Genomic DNA, 26550 nt, shown 5'->3' with positions numbered 1-26550 from the left:
GCAAGGTACATTTACAGAAGGTGTGTTCCAGTATTAACAGTTCAGATTCGTTGTTTTTTTATTATAACGCTTATTTCGGAAAGCAATTATTACATTGTGCAATTCTACTGACTTTCAACACTCGATTATACTCCCGGCAAATTCTGCAGCAGCGTTTCAAATGTTGACTCTAATGCTTCCAACAGCCATCCGATGTCTAAGAGTTTATTCCTAGATTTAGGGATTTTCCGGAATTTCCAGGGATTTAGGGATTTTTCAGGAAATCTAGGGATTTTTTTTTGATGAGGTAAAGTTACCAAAAATCAACTTTTTAACCTCAATTCTAGCTTCGACAATCGAAAACATTTTTTCATCTATATTTTGTAGGCCTTTTTGGCAACACTATTTTCCCCGCAAATAAGCCGGAAATTAAAACGATTGCGTCCTTCGATGTACTTGACATTCAACTGCATTCAACCTGTTAATAATAAGAAATCAACTAATATTCTTTCATTTTATTGGTCTGGATTAGCACTGCTTTCAGAGAGCGCCAAAATTCAAACGAGCCAATCAGATTTAAATATTGCAAATTGTATTTAAAGTGGACACATTTATTCGAAGAAAAATGACAAAATGTGCTGTGAGTTCATTAATTCCGTTTTTTGTGGAAACATTCCGCATTCAATAGTTTGTTTTCTAAGTCATAATTAAAAATCATAAAAATGATATTGTTGATTTTATTTGCTGTCGTTGGCTGCATCGCCCTTTTTAGACTCATTCAAAGATCTCTGATATGGCATAGACAATTCAATATTTTAGAGAAATTGCCCGGTCCGCCGCTAAAATATAAAATTTTAGGGCATTTAAAAGAAGCCGTCGTGTCTCCTGAAGGTGAGTTCTCATTAATATTGATAAATGTAACCAAAATCAAGAAAAAAAATACACAGCATTCAATATTTCATACATTCATGAAGAAGTTTAAGGAATTCTCACATTGGACTGAAGACTTGAAAATCCAAGAATGTGTTCAAGAATGTGTTAAAGAATGAATTCAAGAAATTCTTGGTGCTGAGTTACTTGCACTTTAGGTGTCAGGTGTCTTTTAAGGGGGAAATGGTTGGGGTTTAGCGAATGAACTTTTTTTAAGGGATATTTAGCTAGAGTATGAAAGTTTCCGCTGAAACAGATTATGACAGCAACTGCTTTTCTTATAGTTTCAATAGAGGTCTCCTTAAACTACTTTAAAGTTATAATTTTTCATTTAGAAGACCTATATTTTTCCCCCTTTATCAGGCCAATGATTTGTTGATATGGTTTCCGTTTTTTTTTCTCCGATCTCTCGGCAACCGCTCTGTGCTGACTGCTGAGGACGTCCGATTAGTAGCCAGAGAACCACCGTCTGTTTCTCCACAACTCGCTATAAAGGTTTTGGAAATATTACCTAGTTTTTTTTTTCTCCAAAAAAGAAGGAAAATATCAACTAAAAAAATAATATATGTTTTAGAAAAAATAAAAAAATAAATTCTCCTGGGCAAAAATTTAAAAGTCCGTTAGTATTATGAGTGATAACCGTGTTTTATTATTTTTCACATTTTTAATTGCAGAACTACCGACGGAGATGCACAAGCAATTTAAGGAGTATGGAGGAATATACAGGCTGTGGCTTGTTTATTATCCCACAGTATTCATAGCAGAGGCAAAATACGCCGAGGTGCGTTGATTGAATTTGGCTTTAATATGATTCAAAGATCAACGGAACACTCAAGAATAAGAACTTCAATCCGTGCTTATCCGGGAAATTGACTTTTATTGAATTAACTGGCAAATTATTGTTTGTGCACGAATGTTTTACGTGCAAGGCAAGTACAGGCATTGCATTTTGTGTGTACCGTCAGTGAAAAAAAAACGCAACTTTTTAGCAGAGTGACTTAGAAGCTGAGAAAATGTTAATCTTTCATTAAACCACTCTTTATAATGTAAGTTGGGAGCAATTTATTTCAATTTCTTGCAAACAAAGGGCATAAAGTTGTACTTAAATTCTAGCACAGGAAGAAAAATGTTAATTTTTATTTTAGGTATTCCTAATAGTATTTTTTTTTTTTTTTTTTTTTTATTTTTTTTTTTTTTTTTTTTTTTTTTTTTTAATAATTAGGAATCTAAATTAAGAAACCTGAGACTTCGAATAGCTAGCTCTCAAAAATCGAATTTTTTAGTTTCAATTTCAAATCATCGAAATTCCGATTCAGTTTGACATTTTTGGGCCGACGTGTTTTCAAAAGATGCATGAAAACACTGTGGAAACTGTGTAAGTGTTTTTAAAAAATTGTCTCACTTTGGGATTTTTCAGATTTAAGATACGTATCTTATTGCGTTGATGGCCTCTTCTTTTCGGCCAAGCTTCCAAAACAAAAGAAAGTATCTTATCCTCTAAATTGCAAAACGTGCTTAGACAATTCATTTTCTCATGCGAAAATAATGCCTCAATTTTTGTCCAAAACCTCTCTGCTTTTTGACGGTAATTCTTTAGGTACATAAATTGGTGAGATTTTCAACAAAATTTTGAAATAATTTCCGCGTAAAATTGCGACAAGTAAATGGAAATCTTGTATTGTAAAAATGTTGTTATTTCCATCAAAAATCGTCATTTTATCTAAAGAGATGGAAGTAAAGTGAAGCTTATCTGCCGCTGCCCTAAATTCCCCACATCGTTCTGACATAGATTTGTATTAGGTTAAACTTTCAACTTAATTCTGCCTTTTTTCATACAATTCACAGATTTTACATCGCAGATATTGTTTAATAGAACCAGACAGTTTCATACTTTGTTTTTCAATAAGATATGCTCATTCTAATTTTTCAGATATTCTTCACATCTGAAGCCACTCAAGCTAAACCTGAGCTTTATCGGTTGCTCCACGTTTGGCTCGGACTTGGGCTCCTGACCAGCAAAGGTAAGTCCATTTATTATTTCGGTGAGGCCAAAAAAAAAGGCGAATTTCAACGAGCGGATTCGGTCGGCTTTTTCAACCAGTGTGGCAGGGTTGCAAACTGATGGAGAAGAACGCTCCGCTGAATTCAAGAACTAAACTCAGTTGCTTCATGAATTATGGCCGACGTATGCATTCATCCGCTTTTCGACTCACCGCCCGAGATAACCCGAGAATTTTGGATGTGGTCGTCAATGCTGCCAGAATGAAAACTAAATATTTTACGCACACCGTCACACGGAGGGAATTTTGTTTTGTTGTAACAGAGGTTGGCAGAAAGTAAAGAACTTCGACCGAATCCACTCGCGAAAATTTGTCTGAAGAAAGGAAAATAAAAAATCTTTTGGCTTGATTGATAAATCTGATATTGGATAATATGAATTAAAGCGGCACTTCTCAAACTGTGGTCCGCAAACCCCCGGAGGGCAGTGATGGCCACTCGGGGGGCCGCGAGGGGAAAATGAATTTCAATACGGCCTGGTTACACGCTCTTTCCGTCAAATTCTGATCAAAATGATGACCAAGATGGCTGTCGGGAGTTATCTAGATTGATCAGTAAAATTAATTAAAACAGCTTGTTGATTGAAATAAGCATGAAATAAGCACGGTTGTGTGGAAATCAGATGAAGGATGAGCCCCACAGCTCCATCATCTATCATCAAATTTTGGCAGGCCGCAGAAATTTGATGGTAGATGGTGCGCACCAGTCACCATTTCATCGGAGATTGATGGGAATTTGAGCGTGTAACCAGCACATTACAAAGAAAAAAGGACCAAATTAAACAGAAAGGAACCAAGCCACATCAGCTATTGTCAAATTTAATCGGGCAATTTCATTTTTTACATGATAACGGTTGTGCGGATTTTCGTGCAAATTTCAGTGAATTTTTTTCATAACACATAGCAACTTCCTTAACATTTTCAAAGGAATCCCCATAGGCGGTTCTACGGGGGTGCCAGTGGGTGCCGGGCACCCCCAAGCAAAAATTAAGTACGGTTACCGGAACCGTGAAAGTGGCTTTCGGGCAAGTAAACAGTAAACACGTCAAGTAAAAATCGTATTATGAAGCGCAAAAAATTGGCAATATTTTTATTTCATGAATTTTTTAAATCTGAAAATTGATCTAAAAAAGACCAAATTACTGCTTTTAAAGATTCTGTATTCGCTCACACTGGAAAAAAATCCCAGCAATTAATTGAAAATGTTTTAAACAGAATTAACATTGATAGCCGTGTTTTACAAAGATTCTACTGTTTTTTTTTTTTTTTTATGGTAAGAATGTAGTTTTGGTGGAAAGTTTTGCTAAAAATTTTCTACGTTGAATTTATAAGTATTTAAGTAGAAAGGAGAGAAAAAGAGAAAGGAGGGTAGGAATGGGATAAAACTTGAGGGCCGAAAATTAGGCCTCCCCTGAGCGACCATCCCCTTTGGGGCCGGTCTCCGACATTTTCCACCTCTGGGCACCCCCAAACATGAAGGTCTAGAACCGCCTATGGGAATCCCCACAAAAGTTCTCTTGTAAAAAATACAATTTCACGGTTAAATTTGGCAATAGATGATGTGGCTTGGTTCCTTTCTGTTTAACGCGGTTCAAATAGTGCTATAATTATTAACGAATCGTAAGCAGGGAAACATGACAGATTGAAGAAAAGATTCTGCCTTGGTAACGTAAACCCTAATTTACCTGGATGTTACTACTGGATGTTCTATAGATTTTTTTCAAATTGTTTGTATTTCAAATTATTTTCAGTGACGTTTGCAAAGGGGGTTGCAAGTCGTCAGGATAGGACCGAAAAGGTCCGCGAACTGAAAAGTATTGCTTCATTTTTAGTGTATTTTCCGAAGGAAATACACTATTAGTTTTTCAATTTTGGAATGATAGTTTCACAGAGTGATATTTAATATTTTCATGGTGTCAAGCATCTCGATGTGGGTTTTAGCTTTCCTTCCCTACTTTTCGTAAATGACATTATAATTTAAGAAAACGGTGCTCCAAATGATTGTTTACTTTTAACAATCCTCTCTTTCTCTCATCAGGGCAGATGTGGCATGAACGTAGGAAACTCCTGACTCCGGCATTTCACTTCTCTAAGCTGAATGAATTTTGTGAGGTATTCGTCAAAAATACACTTACGCTCGTCCAACAATTACACAAATATCCGGATGGATCCCTCATCGATGTTTTCAAAATCATAAAGCTCCTCACCCTGGACAACATTTGTGGTCAGTCAATGTAATATACGTCAAAAGTCAAAGTACCGAGCCTCGTTATTACGTCTACGATATCGGAAATCTCATGTCATATTTATACCAGAGGCATGGCGCGCTTTTCGATGTATCGATTTATATGTCATTCAAACCTATGAAAAAATATTGATTATGCTAGTGTCGCAACGAACATCTTAATAATCGATCTTTTACCATAGCTTCAAATGGGATAATATCGATAGTCGATTATGACGCCACTGATTCATTCTACTCTACTTGAAATTCTTTCAAGGATATTCTCTAAAAAATTTCGCGCAAAAGTGTAGAGAAGTATTTGCCAAATTTCTTGCCATTACTCACTTCTGTACCCGCGTGTAATCATGCACTAAAATAATTAATTTTTGTTTTTTTATTTTATTAAAAAAAAAAAAAAAAAAAAAAAAAAAAAAAAAAAAAAAAAAAAAAAATGGTATCATCCAATAACGTGGATTGTAGATAAATTTCTTAATGCTAATAATTCAAGAGTCGAAAAAAAAAATGTTCAAGGTATGATGAATATCTTATCTTGAACGAAGTACACTATTTTCAGTATGCATAAATGACTGAATCATTGAGAGAGATCAGTGTAGAGCAATTACTGATTTTCATTCATCCTCTCTTCCAGAGTCTGCTATGGGGATTGAGATCAACGCTTTAAAAAATCCAAATAACAACTACATTCGGGCAGTTGAGGAGTAAGTTCTTCTTTTCCTATTCTTTTCCGTTTTTTCCCTCGCCTTACAGTGTTTTGAGCTTTTGTTTTTAGGGCGATATTGAAACTTTGACTCTCGTATTCAGCGTTACCTACATGCATTTTATAATGTTAAAGTTACTAAATTAAAAAAAAAATACTGTCAGTAAGGGCGGTCATTCCCTTTTTTATTAATTTATTAATTAATCCCCATTTGTTAAAAAAAAAAAAAAAAAAAAAAAAAAAAAAAAAAAAAAAAAAAAAAAAAAAATGTTCAACTGCAAGCGAATGATTGAAATAGCACACTGAGAGAAAAAGTTACGGGTTTCATAGACATACTGTCCGCTCCGGGCTAGGAGGCCGAAAGTTCCGGGTGCTGGAGCCGCAGCTTCGACTGCTCCGGTAGCTACGCCCGGAACGCGAACGGTATGTCTATTCCCGTAAGTACGGCTTCCACGGCCGGAGTTGTTTTCGATACAATAAAATGTGGGAATATATTGCGCTTTCAAATCGCCACATGATTTTCTTTGGGACGCCTTAAGTCAGTGTAAATTTTGCCACCTGATTTGCATTCAAATGAAGTTCTATTGTCCGCTTTTCAGCTGCATTCACATGTCTCAAGAAAGAGTTGTTAAGCCATGGTACTGGTTTGACCTCCCTTTTTTCATCATGTCCTGCGGCAAAAAATACTGGAGGGATTTGAACACGATTTTTGAACTCACTGATAAGGTAAAATGACTGAAGTTTTACCATTATAAATTGCTGAGTTTTCGACTCATGCAGATTCATTTTTTGATTTTCATATATGTTGATACTAGGGGGCAATGCTCCCAAATTTCTGGGAAATGGGAGCACTACTTGAAGGGATTATTTAATCTCGATTTTTCTTTGTGTGAGTGAAATGTTACCATCCTTCATTGTTCCTCCTCAATCTCCTCTCGCGCTTGTATTTGCATCAGTGGCGTGGCGTTCTTTGCGATACATCAATTGGACTGCATTTTGCAATTTGGAACTATAAATTCTGGCTCATCTGGCAAAACACTTATGTGCATAGGGAAACTAATGGCACCTACGTTGTTTTTAAACCGGACTAGAATCTATAGGTCCAAATTGCAAAATGTAGTCCAATTGATCTGCCATTCAAACCTACGGATAAGGACCGATAGACAGGGTGTTCGCTGCGAACGCCTTAATAATCGATTCTTCACCATAGCTACAAATGAGGATATATCGATCATTCACGCCACGTCACTGATTTGCATGTAATGCACTGATTCGGACCGGATTAGCAGGGGTGTCGGGAAGATGTCAGGTGGCGGGCCCCCTGCCCCACGGGTCCGCCTAGGTGATTATTTTTTATTCGAAATCCTTTTGGCACTGGAAATATAAAAACACATCGGATCTAGAGTCCAGACTCTTGAAAACATTGTCAGGAGAAAGGACTCTTGATTCAATCAGATTTAAGCTTAAATCATAAGGAAATCCGCTTAAATTAAGAGGCTTGGTTCTTGATTTAAGCTTCAATCTGATTGAATCCAGAGTATTTTTTCTTGTTGATGTTTTTTTAAGAGTTTGGACTCAAGATCCAATGTGTTTTTTTTTTTTTTTCCAGTGGGGGTCATTGGAGTCCAAAATATGGATTTAGAGAGGCCGCACACGGAGAAAAATCTACGGCTTATAAACCAATAAGTGATTTACATGGATCAATACTAATCGTAGTGAAGGCAACATACATATAATAATAGTACATATACCTCATACCATACTATGGTACGAGCTACCACAGTATTGCTCATGCTCACAGACCGATAATTGGACCGAGTTTAGCAGAAAGGAACCAAGCCACATCAGCTATTGCCAAGTTTAACTGGGCAATTACATTTTTTACGAAAGAACGTTTGTTCGGATTTCTTTGAAATTTTTAAGGAATTTGCTTCGTACCATGGAGAATTTTCACTGAAATTGGCACGAAAATCCGCGCAACCGTTTTCATGAAAAAAATTAAATCGCCCAATTAAATTTGGCATTAGCTGATGTGGCTTGCGTTCCTTTCTGTTTAACGCGGTCCAATTATTAGTTCATATACAACTATTAATGGTGTTCCATATGAACCACTGATTGGTTTATAAGCCACACCTTTTTTTCAGTGTGAGACTGGAATTTTCATTGTCATAGAGGGCGTTAAATTTTAGCATTTTAGGGCCCTTAATGAACATTGCCCTGGGCCCCTGGGCGCTAATCTGCCCTTGGCGTTGATCATTATTTAGATTATTCTTTAGCTGTGATTTTTGGTTAACCATCTTTAGTTTCTTTAATTAAACTTTGTTTTCCCTCTGAAGATGGCTGGAATGCCTTCGGCGTTGTGTATTAAATTTTACAGCATAATGGTTCGAGGTGTGCTCATCTTTCTTTTGCATGTTTTTGATAGTGCTGCCGCTCCAAGAATGCTCAGGTAGCAATTTGGTTTTTACTTTTTAGAATTTCAAACCGCATAACTACCATCAAGCACCCACTTCTTGTTAGAATATGGAAAGATATATTTAAAAAGATAATGGTAAACATAAATAATGAATAAATAATTAATAACATTTATATAATATGAAGCATATGGTGCACTAGATTTACACGGTGATCGCTGTATACACTTTCAAGTTGTCCCTCTCAATGTGCTGAGACAGTGTCATACCTTTAAAGAAAAAATGAGCCCTTAGTCACATGAGAAATATTCATGGTTTAAAAACTCGAAGACACGCTCCTATTTGTGATATAGTTATGCTATTTGTAGATTGCAGGTATTGAGTAAATTAACCTTTTTTCTGCTAATGTGGTTATGAAATGAATACATTTTTTACAGGCAATCAGTAACGGGAAAAATGCAAGAATGGATGTGAAATCAAAGTCAAAGAAGAAAAATGACGAAGGTACGTGCGTTAGTTAAGACTTCTGATCCAGCTTTCTGCTATTAAGAACATTTCACTATGAAAGCGTGCTAATGCCTGATTTTTTATTTTTTTTTAGAAACTTTTGACGGAGCGCGGTAACACTTCACCTTGGTATCTGATTAGATGTTTTTGTATTTATCTTTTAAAAAACATCCCCACAACTAAAGATACGTTCCGTCCCATAAAGAAAACTATTACAGCTAATGTCCATAGTAACATGATCTTTTGTAAACATCCAATAAGTTTTGAAAGTCTGGTTTTAAATCAGTGATGAGATTGACAATGTGGTGATATAAAAGTTTTGAAACTTTAACGCAGAAGACTCATATAACAACGTCAATAATTTGCAGTGGTGTTCCTCTGCGAAAATTTTGGAGATAAAATTTGGGATAAAAATTCGTTCTAGGTATAGTTTGGCAATCATCAATATTTAAATTAAGTTGGGCTTAACGGCCGTCAGAGTAATCACCACTTGTCAGAGCATGAAGACGAGCAGGAAAATATCCAAAAATCTGGTCAGGATCCGGTGGGAGGAGGGGGGCACGGGGCATATGCCCCGCCTCGATCCGCTTGTGCCTTTTTTTTGGGGGGGGGGGGGGTGGGAGGGGTCGCACTAACTGGTTTTAAAATTACCAAGGAAACACCCAGATCCGTAATACCATTTTGCCTAACAACAAAACGGCACAAGAAACATTTGGAGGAGCTTGGTAAAAATAGAAAAATTATCATTGAATGACACATTTCCTGTGTTGTTTTGTTGATCGGTCACGAAACAAACGGGTACAAAGTATTGCCGTTTTGGCTCTATTTATTCAGAATACACGAGGTTGAGTAAAGATAGGAACCGACCGGCTAAAACTAGTCCACCTCTTAATTGAATCAGTGAGTTCGAAAACACAGCAACTTTTTTCGATTTTCTTTTTTTTACGGTTCAGTAACATTTATGGATAGAAGCATCTACACGCGAAAGGAAATTTTGAAATTGCAATCGGAAGTGCTCGAAACAGCGACGAGAAAAGGTAAGAATCAAAGTATTTCATTGGAAATACCAATTTTTTGCCATTTCAAGGGAAACGGGTGACCATCCGATTCTGCGGTTTTCTTTTTTCGGTTCAGTGCACCTTGTACCAACAAGTTATATAAATAATCAGGCGTTATTCAGGTCGAAAAATATACATTTTTCAGGGCAGGCTATGAAAAATTGAGAACGGAAACACACCAACTCGGAAATTTTTAAACGCTTAATTCTCTGTAATCAAACATGGTGGTTCGATTTCAACTTGGTGCTTTACAAAGTCTCTAGGTACTTGTCCTCTCGCACCAAAAAAGTATTTCTTAAACTAATTTCTTCACCCGCTGCGCAGTTTTAGGTGTTTCCCGAACAATTTTTTTTTTTTTTTTTCCGAGTTGGTGTATTTTCGAACTCACTGATTCAATTTAAATTTTTGTGCGACGCGCCGGAACCGCTCGGAAACACTACTGCGGCAGGTTGTCTAGGATTTAGATCTTTTTTCTTCAAGTCCAGGACACGCTTGATAAATCTGCGCCGGTGAAAAATTGAGTTAGATAAAAGTCAACCTGCTCAAGTCCACTATACAGCCACTTTGGCAAATCTCTAATAAGAGTTTTGAACCAAACACTTCCATTTCCCGCATTCCAAATACCAACCCATTTGCTTCAGGTATCAGTTCTACACTGAAAAAAAATTCTCGGCGTTTTTACCAAGGTCCGTTGGTAACTTCACCATCTCACTTTTTTTACCAATTATTGGTAATCTTACCAAGATAGACTAGTAAACTTACCTAAAAACCGGTATTTTTACTGTTTTTTTTAAGTAAGAATACCACTTTTATTGGTTATCGATTCCCGGTAACTTTGCCATTTTATCTCGGTAATTCTACCACTGCCGATAAAAAATATTGGCGTTTTTACCAAGGTCCAGTAAAATTACCGAGAGAGAGTCAATAATGTTACCGAGATTTCTCGGTAAGATTACCAATTCCATAAATGGTAATTTTACCAAGAAAAAACTGGGATCAAATAGAACCCTGAATTCTTGGTAATTTTACCCTTTTCTTAGTAAATACACCGAGATTTTTTTTTCAGTGTAATTTCAAGAGGATCCGCCTCTCTCTTGAAGCGCCTAAAACTTTCTTCAATTACAGTGGCGTGGCGTGCTTTGCGATATATCGATTGATTCGCCATTCAAACCTATGAAAAAAGATCGATTATCAGGGCGTTCGTAGCGAACACCTTAGTAATCGATTCTTTACCACAGCTTCAAATGACGATATATCGATAATCGATCCTTCACGCCACGCCACTGTTCAATTAAGAGTCTTGTTGGATGTATTCCAGAAAGCACATCTCATGCGAAATCGGAACAGGTCTTAACATTCGCAGAACGCTTGTGTATGCAGAATATATTTTTCATCCGGAACAGATTTCATCTCCAGACATTGCCTAAAGGAGTTACTTTTAATGCGAGCCCAGCTATCAAGTTGCCAAAAACCGGTTTCCTCCTCAGGGGTCGAACACCCGAAATTTCGCCGACTCTGGCTTCGCTCGACCAAGCGATTGCCTCGGACTCACAGTGCGAACAGAGCTCGCCTCGACGCGAGATGCGCAGCTTCAAAAATTGTGAATTATATCGGAAGCGATAGGTACGGGCGGTTTATTAGTGATATTTCAACGATGTACTTACGATTCTTCTGCTCTGAAAATCCCTCACCGCTGCATTTCTCGAGCCGCTCGATTGTGTTTCTCCAAAAACGAGCCGTCAAAAGTCCCGAGAACAGTATTCGTGCTTTTTCCGTAAAAAAGGAGCCTTAATTTTGTTGCATACAAACACTATGAAAATTCCGTGACGGCTATATTAAAGTGTTGAGTTCTCTCGTCCTGTAATGTTGTGTAAACCATAAATTAGCTCAGCGGAACGCGCGGAAAAAGTTTTACAGAGCCATCGACATTATGTAGGGTTCCTTAAAGCCCATTCAAATTATCCTATTGGCAAAAATTGTATTACTCTATGGCGAATTGTGCCATGAGCGTTAAAATCATGAAAAAAAACACTAAAATAAACTCGGAGCGACTCATTACCAAAATCCGCTCTGCCTCAGACTTAAAGATACATTCTGGCATGGACCGATTAGAACTGAATTTGAGATCACAATTCTCGTCAAAACACATTGGCGGTGAAATCGATCATCAGGATAAGGCTTACCTAAAAGACGAAACAAGGCATAAGACGAAACATTTTATCAAGAGACAGTTACATCGGATGAACACTTAAACATTGCTATAGCCTGTTTGGAAAAATATCATGGAAATCGTTCCGTTAAAATTATCCTGCAGCGCGACGTGTCTTGAACACGAATGTATAAAAGAATGATTGCTAAAAAGAATAGGTACTTGCTGTTAATCCAAATCCACCCATCGCAGAATTCCACGCTACCTTTGCCTCTTCTGTATCAATGGACCACTACAAAGGGTACGTATTTATGCACCACAACATGTGTTATTTTTTAAAAACTTAAAATTTCAGATGAGGAATTTAATAAATCGTCACCTTCCAGGCAAAGTATCACAAGCGCCATGCGACGTTTAAAAATTTCCGCCGCCATTTTATTTCTTTACTGAGAAATTGTTGGTTGAATCTGTTTGGAAATTTCACTAAATTTTATCGGCAGCACAAAGAAAATTCAGTGAAATTTTCGGACAGCTTCGTTGAACAATTTCTCTGTAAAAAAATAAAATGGCGGCGGAAATTTTTAAACGTCGCATGGCGCTTGTGATACTTTGCCTGGAAGGTGACGAAATGTTCAAAAAGTCAAAAAGTAATCGACGTAAGTAATCAGAGTTGGACTTTCGGAATAGGGTACACTGATAAAAATATTTGTGTTCTTAGGGTACTTTTGGTTAATATAGGAAGTGAAGCACAAACCAACAAAAAGTTTGTGTTTATTTTGGTACGGGTTGCGGTGAATATAGCGCAGGAACCAATGGAGAGACTGGAAGAATGTATTCCTCCGATCGGGACGTTGGAGTTCACGACTCGTTTCTTATTAAATTTCTTCAAGAAAACTAGCTGGCATTTTCTCTTGAAATGGTCAACTATACGCGAGGGGTATTTTGTGCTTTACTCCCCGTATTAACCAGACTTTTGTGTTGAAATTTCTATCTGTGTAAAAGTAGGTCAGTTGCGCAGTGCTAGTAACAAAATGAGTCATTTTTTAATTCATATTCTAAACGTAAAGAGTTATTTAAGCTTCCAGGAATTTTGTTCAGATTTTTTAACCCTAAGTGGCAAAGAGATTGTGTTTTTAAAATGCCAAAAATGGGACCCGTTTGAAACGATGTTATTGGCGGGCTTTGATAAGGCAGCCAGGCGGAGGAAACGGCGCTCGCTGATTGGCTGAACTCTCTTTCAGGCATCACCTTGCTAAGTCAAGTCGGAAAAGTTTGTTGAAGGCGGACAAGTGTTGTCCTCAGAAATAATTGTTTTAAGTTTTTAATGAACTTTTTGGTGTTTTCATGAAATATTACGCCGAACGAACCACAAATGAAGCCTGTAAGAATTTCTGACTAGTGTTTCATTGTGTTTTAATGATCTCACCTTATAGATTAGCAAAAAATAATAAGATCTGTTCAAACACCAAGTTAAGTTCCTACGTCCAACATTGACAGGGATAATCGTACATCGAAAAACAACGTGTATGATATCATCCGTACAGCTGTGGTGCGAATACTTTTTTTCTGTGTACGATACTTTCATTAGTTAGTGATACGTACTTTTCTTACGTAAATATGGTATCTCTATTTCTACATGAGCCCCGTAAAGCATAGATTTTCATGGAGAGCAAGGCTCATTTGTAAATTGAGATACGCCTTTACGTAAGACGAACGACGATTCGCACTAATTGCTCGACGTAAAACACGGATGAAACCATGGTGGGTGTAGGCACATAATGGGCCGTTCATAAAATACGTAATGCTCCGGCATGGTAAGGGTGTCTGAGCCTGCGTTACGTACGTAATCATCACAGGGGGAGACGGCGCTAAGGCCTACGTTACGTATCTAACGTTAAAATGATCGTGTAGCGCAAATTTTATAAAAATCTCAAATGAAAAATCGATGCGTGTCCGTGATTGTTCATCAAGACAAAATGATGATTTAAGGGGAGGGGTTTGAGACATAGCGTTACGTATAGTTTATTTTTTAAACACAAACGGGTGATGGGCCAAGGCGTATCATCCTCATACTCGTACCAACCTCGAAGTACGTCGCATTTTACGAAGGGAGGGGATTGTAGAGTGTAGACCTGTGCTACGGGTGTATTATATCCGAGAAGGGGGTTAAAAAATCCGATTTTTCAGCGTTACGTATTTAATGAACGACCCTAATGGCATTTTTGCACTTTCTATGACATTTAAACGGATGATGAATATCAATGTGGAATGATGTTACAGAACCTAACAGAATGGCCTTTCTCGACCTGTTACTTTCTACATGTGAAGATAGATCCGTCAGCTTGTCGGACGAGGATTTGAGGGATGAAGTTAATACTTTTATTTTGGAGGTAAGTGTGCATTTGAAGTTCAATATCGTCACTGAAAAAAAGAAAATTCTTGAAGGAGGTGTATCGATATGGGCCGTTTTTGGACCCACCCTAGCTGAGTTTCTTCAACTCTACAATTTTTTGCTCATTAACGGTCTATTTTTTACGGAATGCAATACAATTTGGTATCATCACCGTTCTCTTTTTACGTCCAGCCTGAATATAAGTCTGAGGGCTGATTTTGGTGAAAAAGACGGATTCTTTGCCATTCGGACGCAAACCTACAAAATTCGCATTTTTCGCAAAAATCCGCCTTCAAATCTATGTTTAGGCCACTATAATACCCGGGCAAAGACCGAAATCTATTTGTCTATAATAGCGTGTGCGTACTGGGCCCAGCCCAACAATTCGCGGAGCGTATGTTTTTAGCAAGCCTCGAGTCACTTTGACCCGGTTTTGGCATCTATAAGTTAGTAAAAAAAAAAAAAAAAAATCGTGCTTGAGGTTTTACATTTCTTTCTTTTCCTTTCAGGGCCATGATACCGCTGCAGCCTCCATTAGTTTCACCTTGTTTCTTCTGGGAGCCTATCCGGAAATTCAGGTAGAATAGCTTTGATACCTTCGTACAACTTATGGCATGAAACACGACGCGCGTCATGAACGGAATCTTTTTGTGACGGGTGACTTGCCATTAGCTGAATCTCCAATCACCGTAAAATCAGAGTTGCATTATAATTTTTTTTTGTCGACAGTTAGAAATCAACTTAGGGTTTAAAGTGTCACTTAAGTATTTTGATGGCGGAATTGATTGAGCACTAACACAAATTTCTTTAAATATTTACAAAAAAAAAGAACCTGTCACCCTTCTATAAATTGTCATTCGACGAGAATTTAAAAGTGGCGATTGCTAACTTTTTAAATATCATACAAATCGGCAATAAACTTTTTAAGGTTTCTATTTCAGGTGATTATTCAGTAGTAGCACGCCGTATAATTTTGTGTAAATATTTCAAATACTCATTTACCGATGGAAATTGTGTTTAATAATGGTAAAGAGACTCAATAATTGTTGTAATTAAGGCAAGTTGAGTAAAGTGCGAAGAAGAGTAAAATCGGAAAAAGTCACACAAATCATTGCAAGTTCTTGCCTAAACCTACCACGATGAAGCCTGACTGAGACGGATATGATAGCGCCTTCGAATCCGAGCATAAACAGCCCGGCCATCCTCGTACGTTTCAATATTTCGGACGTAAATGGTGCAAAATTTTAAGCAATATGCAAGGTACAGCAATCTAGGATAGTAAACATTTCAGAATTTTCTGAGCCAGTGATGATGCAACTTAAGTTGAAATCGAGCACACAATGGCATCTTTACCAAAAAAACTTATCAATACAAAAGATTGTTCGGGATAATTGTACATTTACACTTTATACAGACATTTATATCGTGTGGGATTGTAGGATAGCAACGTCAGGCTACACAGAGGAAAGGACCATCTCGAAGGTCGGATAGGAAATGTATTGCGGATGCCTTGCAAGGTGAGAGGGGCGTCAAAAAGTCGACAGGGACGGTTTACGTATTATTTGAATGACCCGCGCGGCGCAATACGTCGTCATCTTCCAGCCTAGAGTCCCTTTATACTGAGAGTCAAGACAATTCGGCTCATGGATGTCACAAACAGGAATAAAGATTACAGAAATTGAACGTTTTTCGTAATCTTTGATCGGCCCATTCTCAAATGCCTTTCTCCGTTCCTCCTCTCATTCCGTTTGTTCCTTGCCGAACCCGTAATTCCCTGGTCCATTCCAGATTATAATCTTTGCAATTGGTGAAAATGTAATCTTTATTCTCGTTTGTGACACTGTGGAGGCCTAAAATACGGGAACCAATCAGAAATGGATTCAAATTGTCTTGACTCTCAGAATAAAGGGACTCTATTCCAGCCAAACCTTCACAAAGCGCCGTGCAATATTTCAAAATTTCCGCCCTTTATTTTATTTTCTGTACAGAGAAATTGTTGGTTGAATCTATTTGAAAAGTTCACTGAATTTTATCGGCAACACAAAGAAAATTCAGTGAAATTTTCGGACGACATCGTTGAACAATGTCTCCATAAAAAAATAAAACGGCGGCAGAAATTTCTAAACTTCGTATGGCGCTTGTGATACCTTGGCCGGAGGGTGACAAAATCTCTCCCGAAAGTGTAAAATGTTGCAATGAAGTACTAATATATAAAATTAGCTTTGTGCGTAATAATATAGTTGTCGCATAAGACAAATATTTTAAAATGGCGAATATCTCCTCATAAACATTTCCTCAAGACAATCATGAATTTTTGTTGCTTTCTACAGGAAAAATGTTACTCTGAACTTAGAGAGATCTTTCAAGATTCGAATCGAAGTCCGTCAGTCGAAGATTTACAAAAAATGAAGTATCTGGAGCAAGTGATCAAGGAAAGCTTACGGTTGTTTCCAAGTGTCCCCATATTGGGGCGGGAAGCTGCGGAAGACGTAATAATGGGTAAGGATGCGTTCAAATATACCTATGGAATTGACTCGTCTCATTTCAGTGATTTAGGTTAGGTTCCATCAGCATCTTACGATGGAGCTCTTGCATGTGTCAGAAATTCACGATTTAAATACTGATTCCTGTTTAAAATTCGCGAGAAACACGCTGGTGCCACTGGTTTTCTCTAAAAACGAACTCAAAAGCTCAAAAAAAGCTTTCAAAGTTGAAACCGTAATGGAGGGGGGGGATATTTCACGTCACCCCGAGAGTCTACCTCTATGCTGCTGTGCTAAGGAAGAACGCCGTATGAACATTCGAGAGTTGCCAACTTTCCTTCAATAACACGTTTATTTTTTAGGAAAGTTACGAATATTTTTCATTGAAATATTCAGGAAGTTTAGTGAAATCGCGAACAATATTATCTGAAAAATTGAAAGAAAAATATTCATAAGTTTACCAGGAAATTCGTGTTATATCAATCGAAATTTGGCAACGCCTGAAGGCTCATACGGCGTTTTTCCTTAGCCTGGCAGTATAGGTGAATTTTCGCGAGTGGATTTGGTCGACTTTTACAACCAGATCGGCAGGGTTGCAAACCAAAAGCGAAAAACTTTCTGACGCTGTCAAGAACTTAACTCAGCTGCTTGATGAATTTTGGCCAACACGTTTGCATCCATCCACTTTTCAACCCACCTCGGGAGGTGAGTCGAGAATTTTTGATGTAGTCGTTCTTGCTGCCAGCATGACAACCAAATGTTGTAAGCGCATTGTCGCCCAGAGGAACTTTCGTTCTGTTGTAACGGAGGTTGGCAGTAAATTAAAAACTTCGAGTGAAGCCACTCGCGAAAATTTGCCTTACATCAAGTCAAACTCTCTATGGACAGATACGGGGCAACTACATGTACATTAGCTCAGTTGCCGTTTTTCAGTTTTTGAGTCCCCAAATTGGAGCCCGGTTATTGTCGTTTTGTCGTTGCTCCCTATCTTTGCAGGGAAAGTTTTCCTTGATGTAGAGGTGGATGTAGAGGTTAGCGTGAGATATCCCCTCCATTTCGGTTTCAACTTTGAAAACTTATTTCGATTTTCAGAGTTTGTCTCAGAAAAAACCAGTGGCATCATCGTGTTTCTCGCGAAATTTTACACAGAAATGTATAACTGAATCGCAAATTCCTGACACATGCAAGCTCCATTAGCCAACGTGCCGACATCCATGATAACGCCCGAATGCAACCTTACTGGCTCAAGAGCAACACATGTTGCATACAGAAATAATTAAGGCGCGACGACTTTTCTTAACATTTGACAAGACACCCGCGCCGTTACTTTCTCCGAATAACTACGGAGCTATTGTTGCGAAGTATAAAATTTCATGGTTTTAATTAAAAAATAAAACGCACTGGGAAGAATGTCTATGGCTTTGAAAACTGCCGAACTCGGAAAAGTGAAAATTCTTCTTTCTTGCTATTTCTGCTTTTATTCGCATCGTATGATTGTTTTTTCCTCCCTCTCATTTAACATATAAAAAACAAACACGAATTCAGTTAGTCCCAAAAAGTGACCGACATTAGGGTTCCAAAACGTTCATTTTTCGGTAATGATGACCGAAGAGTTTCACATCTTTGGCCACAGGACTTTCTATTTGGAAAGTGAATAACATTGATTGCGCCAAAAATTGTCTACTCATCGCAAATTTTTGACCAAATTTAGTTGTTCTCCCTGGATTTGTTCTCTCAAGTGGGGCACTTTTCAAACGAAGCTATTAAAAGTTACATGCACATAAATCCTAACATCATATGTTTGTTTCTGTAAATTCCTCAGCCGGAGAAACTAACTTGAGTTGTTTTTTTTATCTGTTTAGATGGCTACACCATTCCCAAGGAAACGACTATATTACTGAACGTGTATAATCTACATAGAGACCCGAAAGTTTTTCCGGATCCGGAAAAGTTTGACCCCGAACGATTTTGTCAAGAGCAATGCTCGGGTCGCCATCCCTATTCCTTCGTTCCGTTTGCTGCTGGGCCGAGAAACTGCATCGGTGAGTATTTGGCAATTTTTCAGAGCCATTTGTATTCTCAAGAGAACGTATAATAATGCAGTATAATTAGCTGATCCCTCATCCTGGAACCTTTAACGTGGCGATGTATACGGAATTTTCGACACTTCAGGAGGACGTTTATTGGTCACTTATTGGCAAGGACGTGGGAAAAAGTTTCAAGAATTTGTTTAGTCCCGCAATTACGTTTGAAAAAAAAAAAAAAAAAAAAAAAAAAGTGTATACAGTTCTGGGTTTAATTGAATTTTACCAGCGTACCTAAAATTGGAACGAACTTTTTCAATTTTACTAAAATGCCAACAATTAAAAAGTATTGGAAGCTTTGCAAGGCCCAAAATTAAAAAGTATGGAAAATACACATAGAAAGTCATCGTTTACGAAAGCGATAACAGTCGACAAAGTTGGCGAAATAACGCCACTCCTTCGTGCACATTTTTTGAGCTTCTCGCTTCATAAAGAATACTATGACAAAAACATGTATGCAGAGATGGAAGATGAAATTTACTTTCCCATAAAATGTATCCGACACAATTGACAATTATCCGAGTATCCGATACGAAACTTTGAAATTTGACTCATAATTATTTCAACATTAAAAGTTTACTTTTTCTGTGCGTTTAATTACTGAGCTCATGCCTGAAGTTTTGAAAAAGAATCAAGTTTCAAAGTTTTGAAGTTTTAGATTTCACTAAATAAAATTTCATGAAATTTTTCATCTCTGAACGTATGTTGGATGTACAATTGATTCATTCCAGTTTCTTGATTTCACAAAAAAACTGAAAATGACAGCTGTCATGTGACATAATGTCTAATGAAAACAAACAACATAAGTACTTCTATACATTAAACCTAATTTGAAGAGTAGGGAAGTGATAATTTCGGATGAATGGCGTGCGTTTGTATCGAAAAGTAGTGATACACGACCAGGGTCGAGGCGTGAAAGATCGATTATCGATATTTCCCCGTGCAGCTGTGATATACAATCGATCACTGAGGTGCTCACTGCGAACATCCTGTTTATCGATCCTTTTCCATATGTTTAAATAACAGATCAATCGATATATCGCAACTCATTCCACGTAACTGCAAACAACGGCTGTCATATGAGTTTCACGTGACACTGCCTTCAAATTGGACTACATTTTGCGATTAAAAGCTATAAATTCCGGCCCGGTTTAAAAACAACGTATGTGCCATCAGTTCCTCTATGCACATAAGTGTCTTTTCAGATGAGCCAGAATTTATAGCTCCAAATTGCGAAATGCAATCCAATTAAGGTGCGAATCTTCAACAGTGCGTAGTTAGAGATTTTTTCGCACAGGGGGGTCGCATAATGGATGTCTGTTTGAAGCGGTGAGTCATAAGTTCTGGCTAACATTCCTCTTCCGATTGACACTACTAAAGAGTGTTAGCTTTCCTTATTAAACTTCAAAGTTCGTATTTTTTTGAAAAACATTCTGGACATGCGCTGCTAGAATTACATTTATCGGTTGCAATATTTACATAATTACTGATTTCGGAGCCAGATTTTAATAGCGTGACGTGTGGTGGATTTTTTCGGAACTATAACAAAAGATTCACCGTAGATGATTTTCTCTTTTTCAGTAATTTACAAGTTGGTATTTTCTTATTAATGTATACGTATAATTGGTAAACAACTGATTTCAGGTCAAAAATTTGCCCTGATGGAAGAGAAAGTGATTCTATCTTATATTCTTCGTGATTACCTGCTGGAGTCAGAACACGGAATAGATGAGCTCCAATTGAGTTTTCAGCTCATAATCAGATCCCAGAAAAGCCTGAATGTTTTTTTCCACCGGAGAAAACCGGACCTAACTCAGCTTTAAGCTTTGACGACGATAGAGAGGAAGGTCTGCATTTTCCTCTAAATTTTTTGAATCTCAATTTAACCTCTACAATAGTTGCGATTTTCTCCGAATCGGCGCGACTAGTGTATAAATGCTAGTTAATTACGGCGAATGGGCAATGGAATGTATGGCCTTGAATGTATTTTTGACCTTGAACGTACCACAAATAATTGAATTGATTCATTGACTGCTGATCCTCAACTTTGAATTTTAATTGATTGCAAAATGGGCCTGTTACAAACTTTTGCTGCGGCAAAAATGAGAGTTTCTACTATAAATGTCTCGAACATCACGATGAGAGCATCGGCAAAGTCTGAAATGCACTCCTTTCTTCACAATTTACTTGTCAAATTTGCGTTATTCCGAGCTTCCCGCTCCAAAAACGATACCACGGCACAGGTGAACATTTCGTTAGAAAAGTCATCCTATCCAACCCTTGCTGACTCGAGGATAATATGACGCAATATTCAACATAGCCGACGACAATCCGTCAAAAAACATGTGACGAGACGATGGTTTACACCACCTCATAACAATCGACGTGTTTACATTCACATTTTTCTCGCGTTGATAGATATCCGCCGTGATTGACCACTTGCTCTCTCCAACTTGCGCGCGGAAGCGTCGGTCATTAATGCTGAGTGGGGATTGAATGGAACGACTCTTCTGACGAAATGTTTACCTGTGCCGTACAATCCTTTTTGAAGCGGAATGCTTAAAAAAACGCGAATTTCTCACACTGATTGTGAAGATAGGAGTGCATTTCAGAGTTTGCCGATGCGCTTATCGTGATTTTTGAGACGTTATAGCTATAAGGAAACCACTCTTATTTTTGCTCTGGCAAGAGTTTGCAACAGGCCCATTGTACGCTATCACGACATTGATACAATTCTTATTAATTCATCGGTTATGTCCGCTCATTGTTTTCCTGCTACAATTACAAAACATGAGTAAGAAATCAAAAACAAAAGAATGATTGATAGAAAAGGACCGATTAATCGGAACGATACTTATGCAGATGTTTGTAGCTTTTTTATGTTAGTATTCGAGTTGGTGGCGATAAAAACTTTACTTTTGATTGGATTTTTTGAGAGAGCTTTTGCACAAATAATTATTAGCTCTGTTGTATTATTATTAATCAGACTTGAAGGCCCTCAGCGCTTTTAAAATGATAGTTTGAATGTTCTCTCTTGAAAATGTTAAGAGTCGTTGGAAGAGATACACTTCGTCCGTATGCTCGACCGGCGATGCACAAAATCTGACACAGCATATTTTAAGGTTACAACTGAGGCAACTATACGAAGTGAAGAGCTTTCAAACGGGAGATACCCGATTCCTGAAATGTTTTTCAAGGCATGCTATCGCAATGTTTAAGTGTTCATCTGAAGCAAAGCAAGCTTGGGATGCACCCCGATATTATGTAATGAAATTGCGACGAACGAGATAGAACGAACAATATATCTTGACCTTGAAATGGGGAGTCCCAACGTATGGAAGGTACTCCTCCAACATATCGTTGAGCTCTCTAAGTACAGCCCATCTGGCAAGCGAGCTGTTTCTCTGGTCCCCCTGGTAGCGCTCTGTGTACCTTTCGGTGTAGAGGATTCGGTGATTAGGCCCGATCGTTACAAACGCTCGAGCCTGATATAAAATGTATTGCCCTACTTGGACGACGTCGAGTGCGTCCCACGCGTGCGCCTTTAAATCGTCAAACGTCAGGGCAATCGCAGATGTTATTTGATTGAGACCGGTTAAAGACGCCGTCGAATCAAACCTCGGTCACAACATTATATTCGGGGTCCCATGTGTAAATCACGTTGGGTTCCTCGTCTCCGCACTCGAGGACATGGTTGTGTGTGTCGCGAGCTAACTGGTCGATGCGCATGGTGGATCTTCGAGGTACAGAGGTGCACGGTGAACTGAAGCATCCTTCGTCGGATCAAACTTTCACGGGTCAATTTTTTCGTATATAAACGATTAATGTAGAGACCTGTTTCTAATCAATTTTTTGGATCCGTGCGATTATGGCCGAGCACGAAACCAAATTTATCTTTTTGCTTGCAAAGAGTATATTTGGTTTCGTGCCCGGAAAGTAAATTCGGTGATTAGGCCCGATCGTTACAAACGCTCGAGCCCGATATAAAATGTATTGCCCTACTTGGACGACGTCGAGTGCGTCCCACGCGTGCGCCTTTAATTCGTCAAACGTCAGGGCAATCGCAGATGTTATTTGATTGAGACCGGTTAAAGACGCCGTGAGGGACGCATCGAATCGAACTTCGGTCACAACATTATATTCGGGGTCCCATGTGTAAATCACGTTGGGTTCCTCGTCTCCGCACTCGAGGACATGGTTGTGTGTGTCGCGAGCTAACTGGTCGATGCGCATGGTGGATCTTCGAGGTACAGAGGTGCACGGTGAACTGAAGCATCCCTCGTCGGATCAAACTTTCACGGGTCAATTTTTTCGTATATAAACGATTAATGTAGAAACCTGTTTCTAATCAATTTTTTGGATCCGTGCGATTATGGCCGAGCACGAAACCAAATTTACTTTTTGCAAGCAAAAAGATCGCATGAAGATTGAGCCTAAAGATAAGCGGGATGCGCTTTGTGCCCTTTGTCCACATATCCATCGTAATACTTTATAACGAACTGGCATCGTAATTTTTGACAATTTCTTTTAAAACATACGTAACAACGAAATTTCTTTTTAAACATGACCGTGGACTTCGACGTGGGTACCGGCACAAATTTTTCGTTGTACCGCACGCTCAAATTCGTTTGGTCGGTTGACACCGATTTACGCTTTACATGGGGACTCTAAACATCTGGGAGGGGAAAACAAATGAGACTCACTTTTTACACTGAGGGGTCGGCGGGTGGCAGACTAGTTGTGCGTTTTTGTACCGTTGATCGCATCAACCGTAATGCACCCGAAGAATAATGTTCCCAAACTTGATCGTAGATGGATCAAATGATCAAGTTCCTGATCGCCTTCCGATTCAAGGCGCTTCCCCTGGTTTTACGGCACCAGCGATCTGAACGGTACGTTACCGCCTGTTCCTGGTCGTTCTCTCCCATCAACACTCCTTAGAACTCTACGTATAAAATGTAGAATCGCTGGTCATCGCCGAACTCGGGCAATCGTTCTTGGAACCAAACAAGCTTCAATTCGTTCTTCAAATGGCGCACTAAAAGGGCGCGAATCGACATCGATCGGTAACGCTGGTACGTACTCCACGCAGTGCACTTCTAATAGACCCTTTTCGTCACTCCGGTAACACTCACCGTCAACCTCGCGGTGCTGTTAGTAGTATATTTGGGTCTGTATTGCCCTCTCGAACTGGTCAAGCCGCATGGCCGTACCGTACAAGTCGAGAGAGCAAACTGAAGAGCCCAAGTCGGTGTCTTCGTCTAGACAAAGCACAGTATCCTCTGGAATATTAAATTGTTTTCTAAAGTTTTTATGAAACGTTCATGGCCCTTGTCAATATAACCGTCGTAGTATTTAATGCTGAATTGAAATCTTAATTTGATTTCAATTTGACCTAAATAACGATATGAATATAAAGATAATGCAGTTATCAAGTATGGGATCGGGATATCCTCATTCATAACTGATACTCTTTTAAAATTAAATTAAAATTAGGCGTGGCAAACACAAACTATTGAAACTATTTCAGGTTTTCAATAACACACGACGTATGAATGCCGGAAAAACGTACGGATTCCTACTGCATCTGTGTTCAATCGAGGATAAAATACGTGACAATTCGCCCTCACACAGTCTTCTATTCATCCAAAAAACGTGAATATTATCGTACGTCGTCGCCTCAATTCGTCGTCTAAACTTGCACGCCAAACGTTCCACAAGCTCGGTTGTCACATGCCATGGGAAATCAAAGTTCTGCTCTGGTAAACAAACAGTCGCTTCCCAAGGAAGTTTTTTAACGATAAAATTAACAACTCGGGCACGCCCGTTAACCCCACATTCATTTTTTATTGCACATGTATTGACAAGGGGGGGGGGGGTTAACAAATTTGTCGTAATATGATGATACAGGGTTAGACATATAGATTACTCGTAAGTATTTTTTTCTTATTAGTCGTTGTTGTACTAAACAAAAATCAAAATTTAAATAGACTTCCCTGTAAAACGAGCGCATCAAGCCTCGGTAAAGATTGGGATTTTTGTACAATTTTTGACGTATTATCGTGAATACATTTTCTACAATTTTTACACATGGATTATTCATTGATGTACTCATGGAATTATCGACTTAATGGTTTTTTCACCTTTATTTTTCCTACATTTTACCAACATACACCATTTGCAACACATATTTTCCATTGACACGATCGAAATTATTCCTCGTTTTTTTTTTAATGAGTGCAGGGATCACATCATTTGACGCTCCTCTCAACGGATCATACATATAACACCTTAATTCTAATGCAGAAACTCTCAGTAATCTCCACCGGGAGTTTCGCATTTCTAAATCTACAACCCTTAGAAACAAGGCCCTGTACAAAGAATCAAGATAGCCAGAATAATCTGTTTCAGTTAAAAGCGTATCCGGCATTGATCCTATTGTATGATCTATCTTCGTTTGCGTCCTATCGTGGTAAATTACAGTGGAGAAAAATGCTGGCAAAATTTTGACTGGCATGGACCTATGTTGCTCTAGTATTTGACGATTTTTTTATTTTTTTCGCTAAAAAACCATAGGGGGACGCTGAGAGGTGTTAAAATCATAAAAAGTTGTTAAAAATTTAAAAAAGATTGTTAAAGTAAAAGAGTTGTTTAAAAAAAAAATTAAAACTACATAAACTACTATATTAGTAGTCGGCCACATAATTAAAAATAATATTTTTTATTCAATTTCAAAAACCGCGCGTAGAAGTGTTGCGTAAGATTTTTTTAAGTGTCTGCTGAACTCTTTCCGGTCACGTCTTGACATTTGCTCTCGCACGGGTTACACGCTCCATTTATTGATTTAAAATCATAAAGGGAACGCATCAGCAAAAGTCGCATTTTAAAATCGTCTACTCCTCTTCGAATGAATGCTATATGGAAAGGGGGTACCTGCACCTTATTCGAATATTTTGAGTTTTTACATGATTTATCAGCTATGCTGTTAAAACATTTTTTCCAGTAAAGATACTTTACTTTTCTGGGTCTAGTGCTCATCCCATTTTGTCCTACAAAACGAATACTATTTTTCATCGTGGTGTCAAGTTCAAGTTTATGTTTAAAGGTAAAGTTCATGTTCTAGAACAAAATCTGTGTATGTCCGAGTTCAAGGTCAAGTTCATGTTCAAGGTCCAAATCCGTATATGTCCAACTATCTCCGGCATATATAAGCTATTGATATATAAGCTACTTATAGCAGCTACTCATGGTATTTTCCTTAGATCATGATAGTCGTAAAGCCTGACATTCTGCAGGCTTGAATTAATATCTTGATGTCACTTAAATTGAAAATATGAGACAATTTGTTTTAATAAATGATATGTTCAAAATATGGATGTTGATTTTTTTCTTTATCTTTGTAGCAGAGATTAATGAAAATCTATGCACTCATGATGTTGAATTCAGTTTGATTTCAATTTGTGTTGTGATTAGACCTCAGATGATATTCATAAACAGCGTAATGCGATTTTTTCGATTTTTTTAAACCCGCGTACTTTTTTTAACGCCATTGCAA

The 26550-nt window shown here is 38.2% G+C and overlaps 1 protein-coding gene across 1 annotated transcript; it reads left to right on the top strand.

Annotated features, from left to right (window-relative positions):
* The first annotated feature begins 575 nt into the window (after positions 1 to 575).
* On the top strand, positions 576 to 26367 carry LOC109036973 (cytochrome P450 4V2). Its single transcript, XM_072301286.1, has 12 exons — positions 576 to 870; positions 1584 to 1690; positions 2840 to 2930; positions 5005 to 5190; positions 5840 to 5909; positions 6508 to 6634; positions 8760 to 8826; positions 14317 to 14426; positions 14938 to 15006; positions 16759 to 16927; positions 18774 to 18953; positions 20640 to 26367. Exons 1-12 carry the CDS (start codon positions 702 to 704, stop codon positions 20816 to 20818), a joined length of 1524 nt encoding a protein of 507 aa, XP_072157387.1. The 5' UTR covers positions 576 to 701; the 3' UTR covers positions 20819 to 26367.
* The last annotated feature ends 183 nt before the right edge of the window (positions 26368 to 26550 follow it).

Source organism: Bemisia tabaci, chromosome 6 (genome assembly GCF_918797505.1).
Source record: "Bemisia tabaci chromosome 6, PGI_BMITA_v3".
Lineage (NCBI taxonomy): Eukaryota > Metazoa > Arthropoda > Insecta > Hemiptera > Aleyrodidae > Bemisia > Bemisia tabaci.
The sequence above is the reverse complement of the archived record's forward strand: the minus strand, read 5'-3'. Positions and strand labels throughout refer to the sequence as shown.

What these genes read in the sequence shown, in the direction of transcription:
- LOC109036973 (XM_072301286.1), top strand. Translation starts at nt 702, where the DNA reads ATGATATTGTTGATTTTATTTGCTGTCGTTGGCTGCATCGCCCTTTTT. An exon ending in AGCCGTCGTGTCTCCTGAAG is followed by an intron (nt 871 to 1,583) that starts GTGAGTTCTCAT and finishes TTTTAATTGCAG; the next exon opens with AACTACCGACGGAGATGCAC. An exon ending in AAAGAAGAAAAATGACGAAG is followed by an intron (nt 8,827 to 14,316) that starts GTACGTGCGTTA and finishes ATGATGTTACAG; the next exon opens with AACCTAACAGAATGGCCTTT.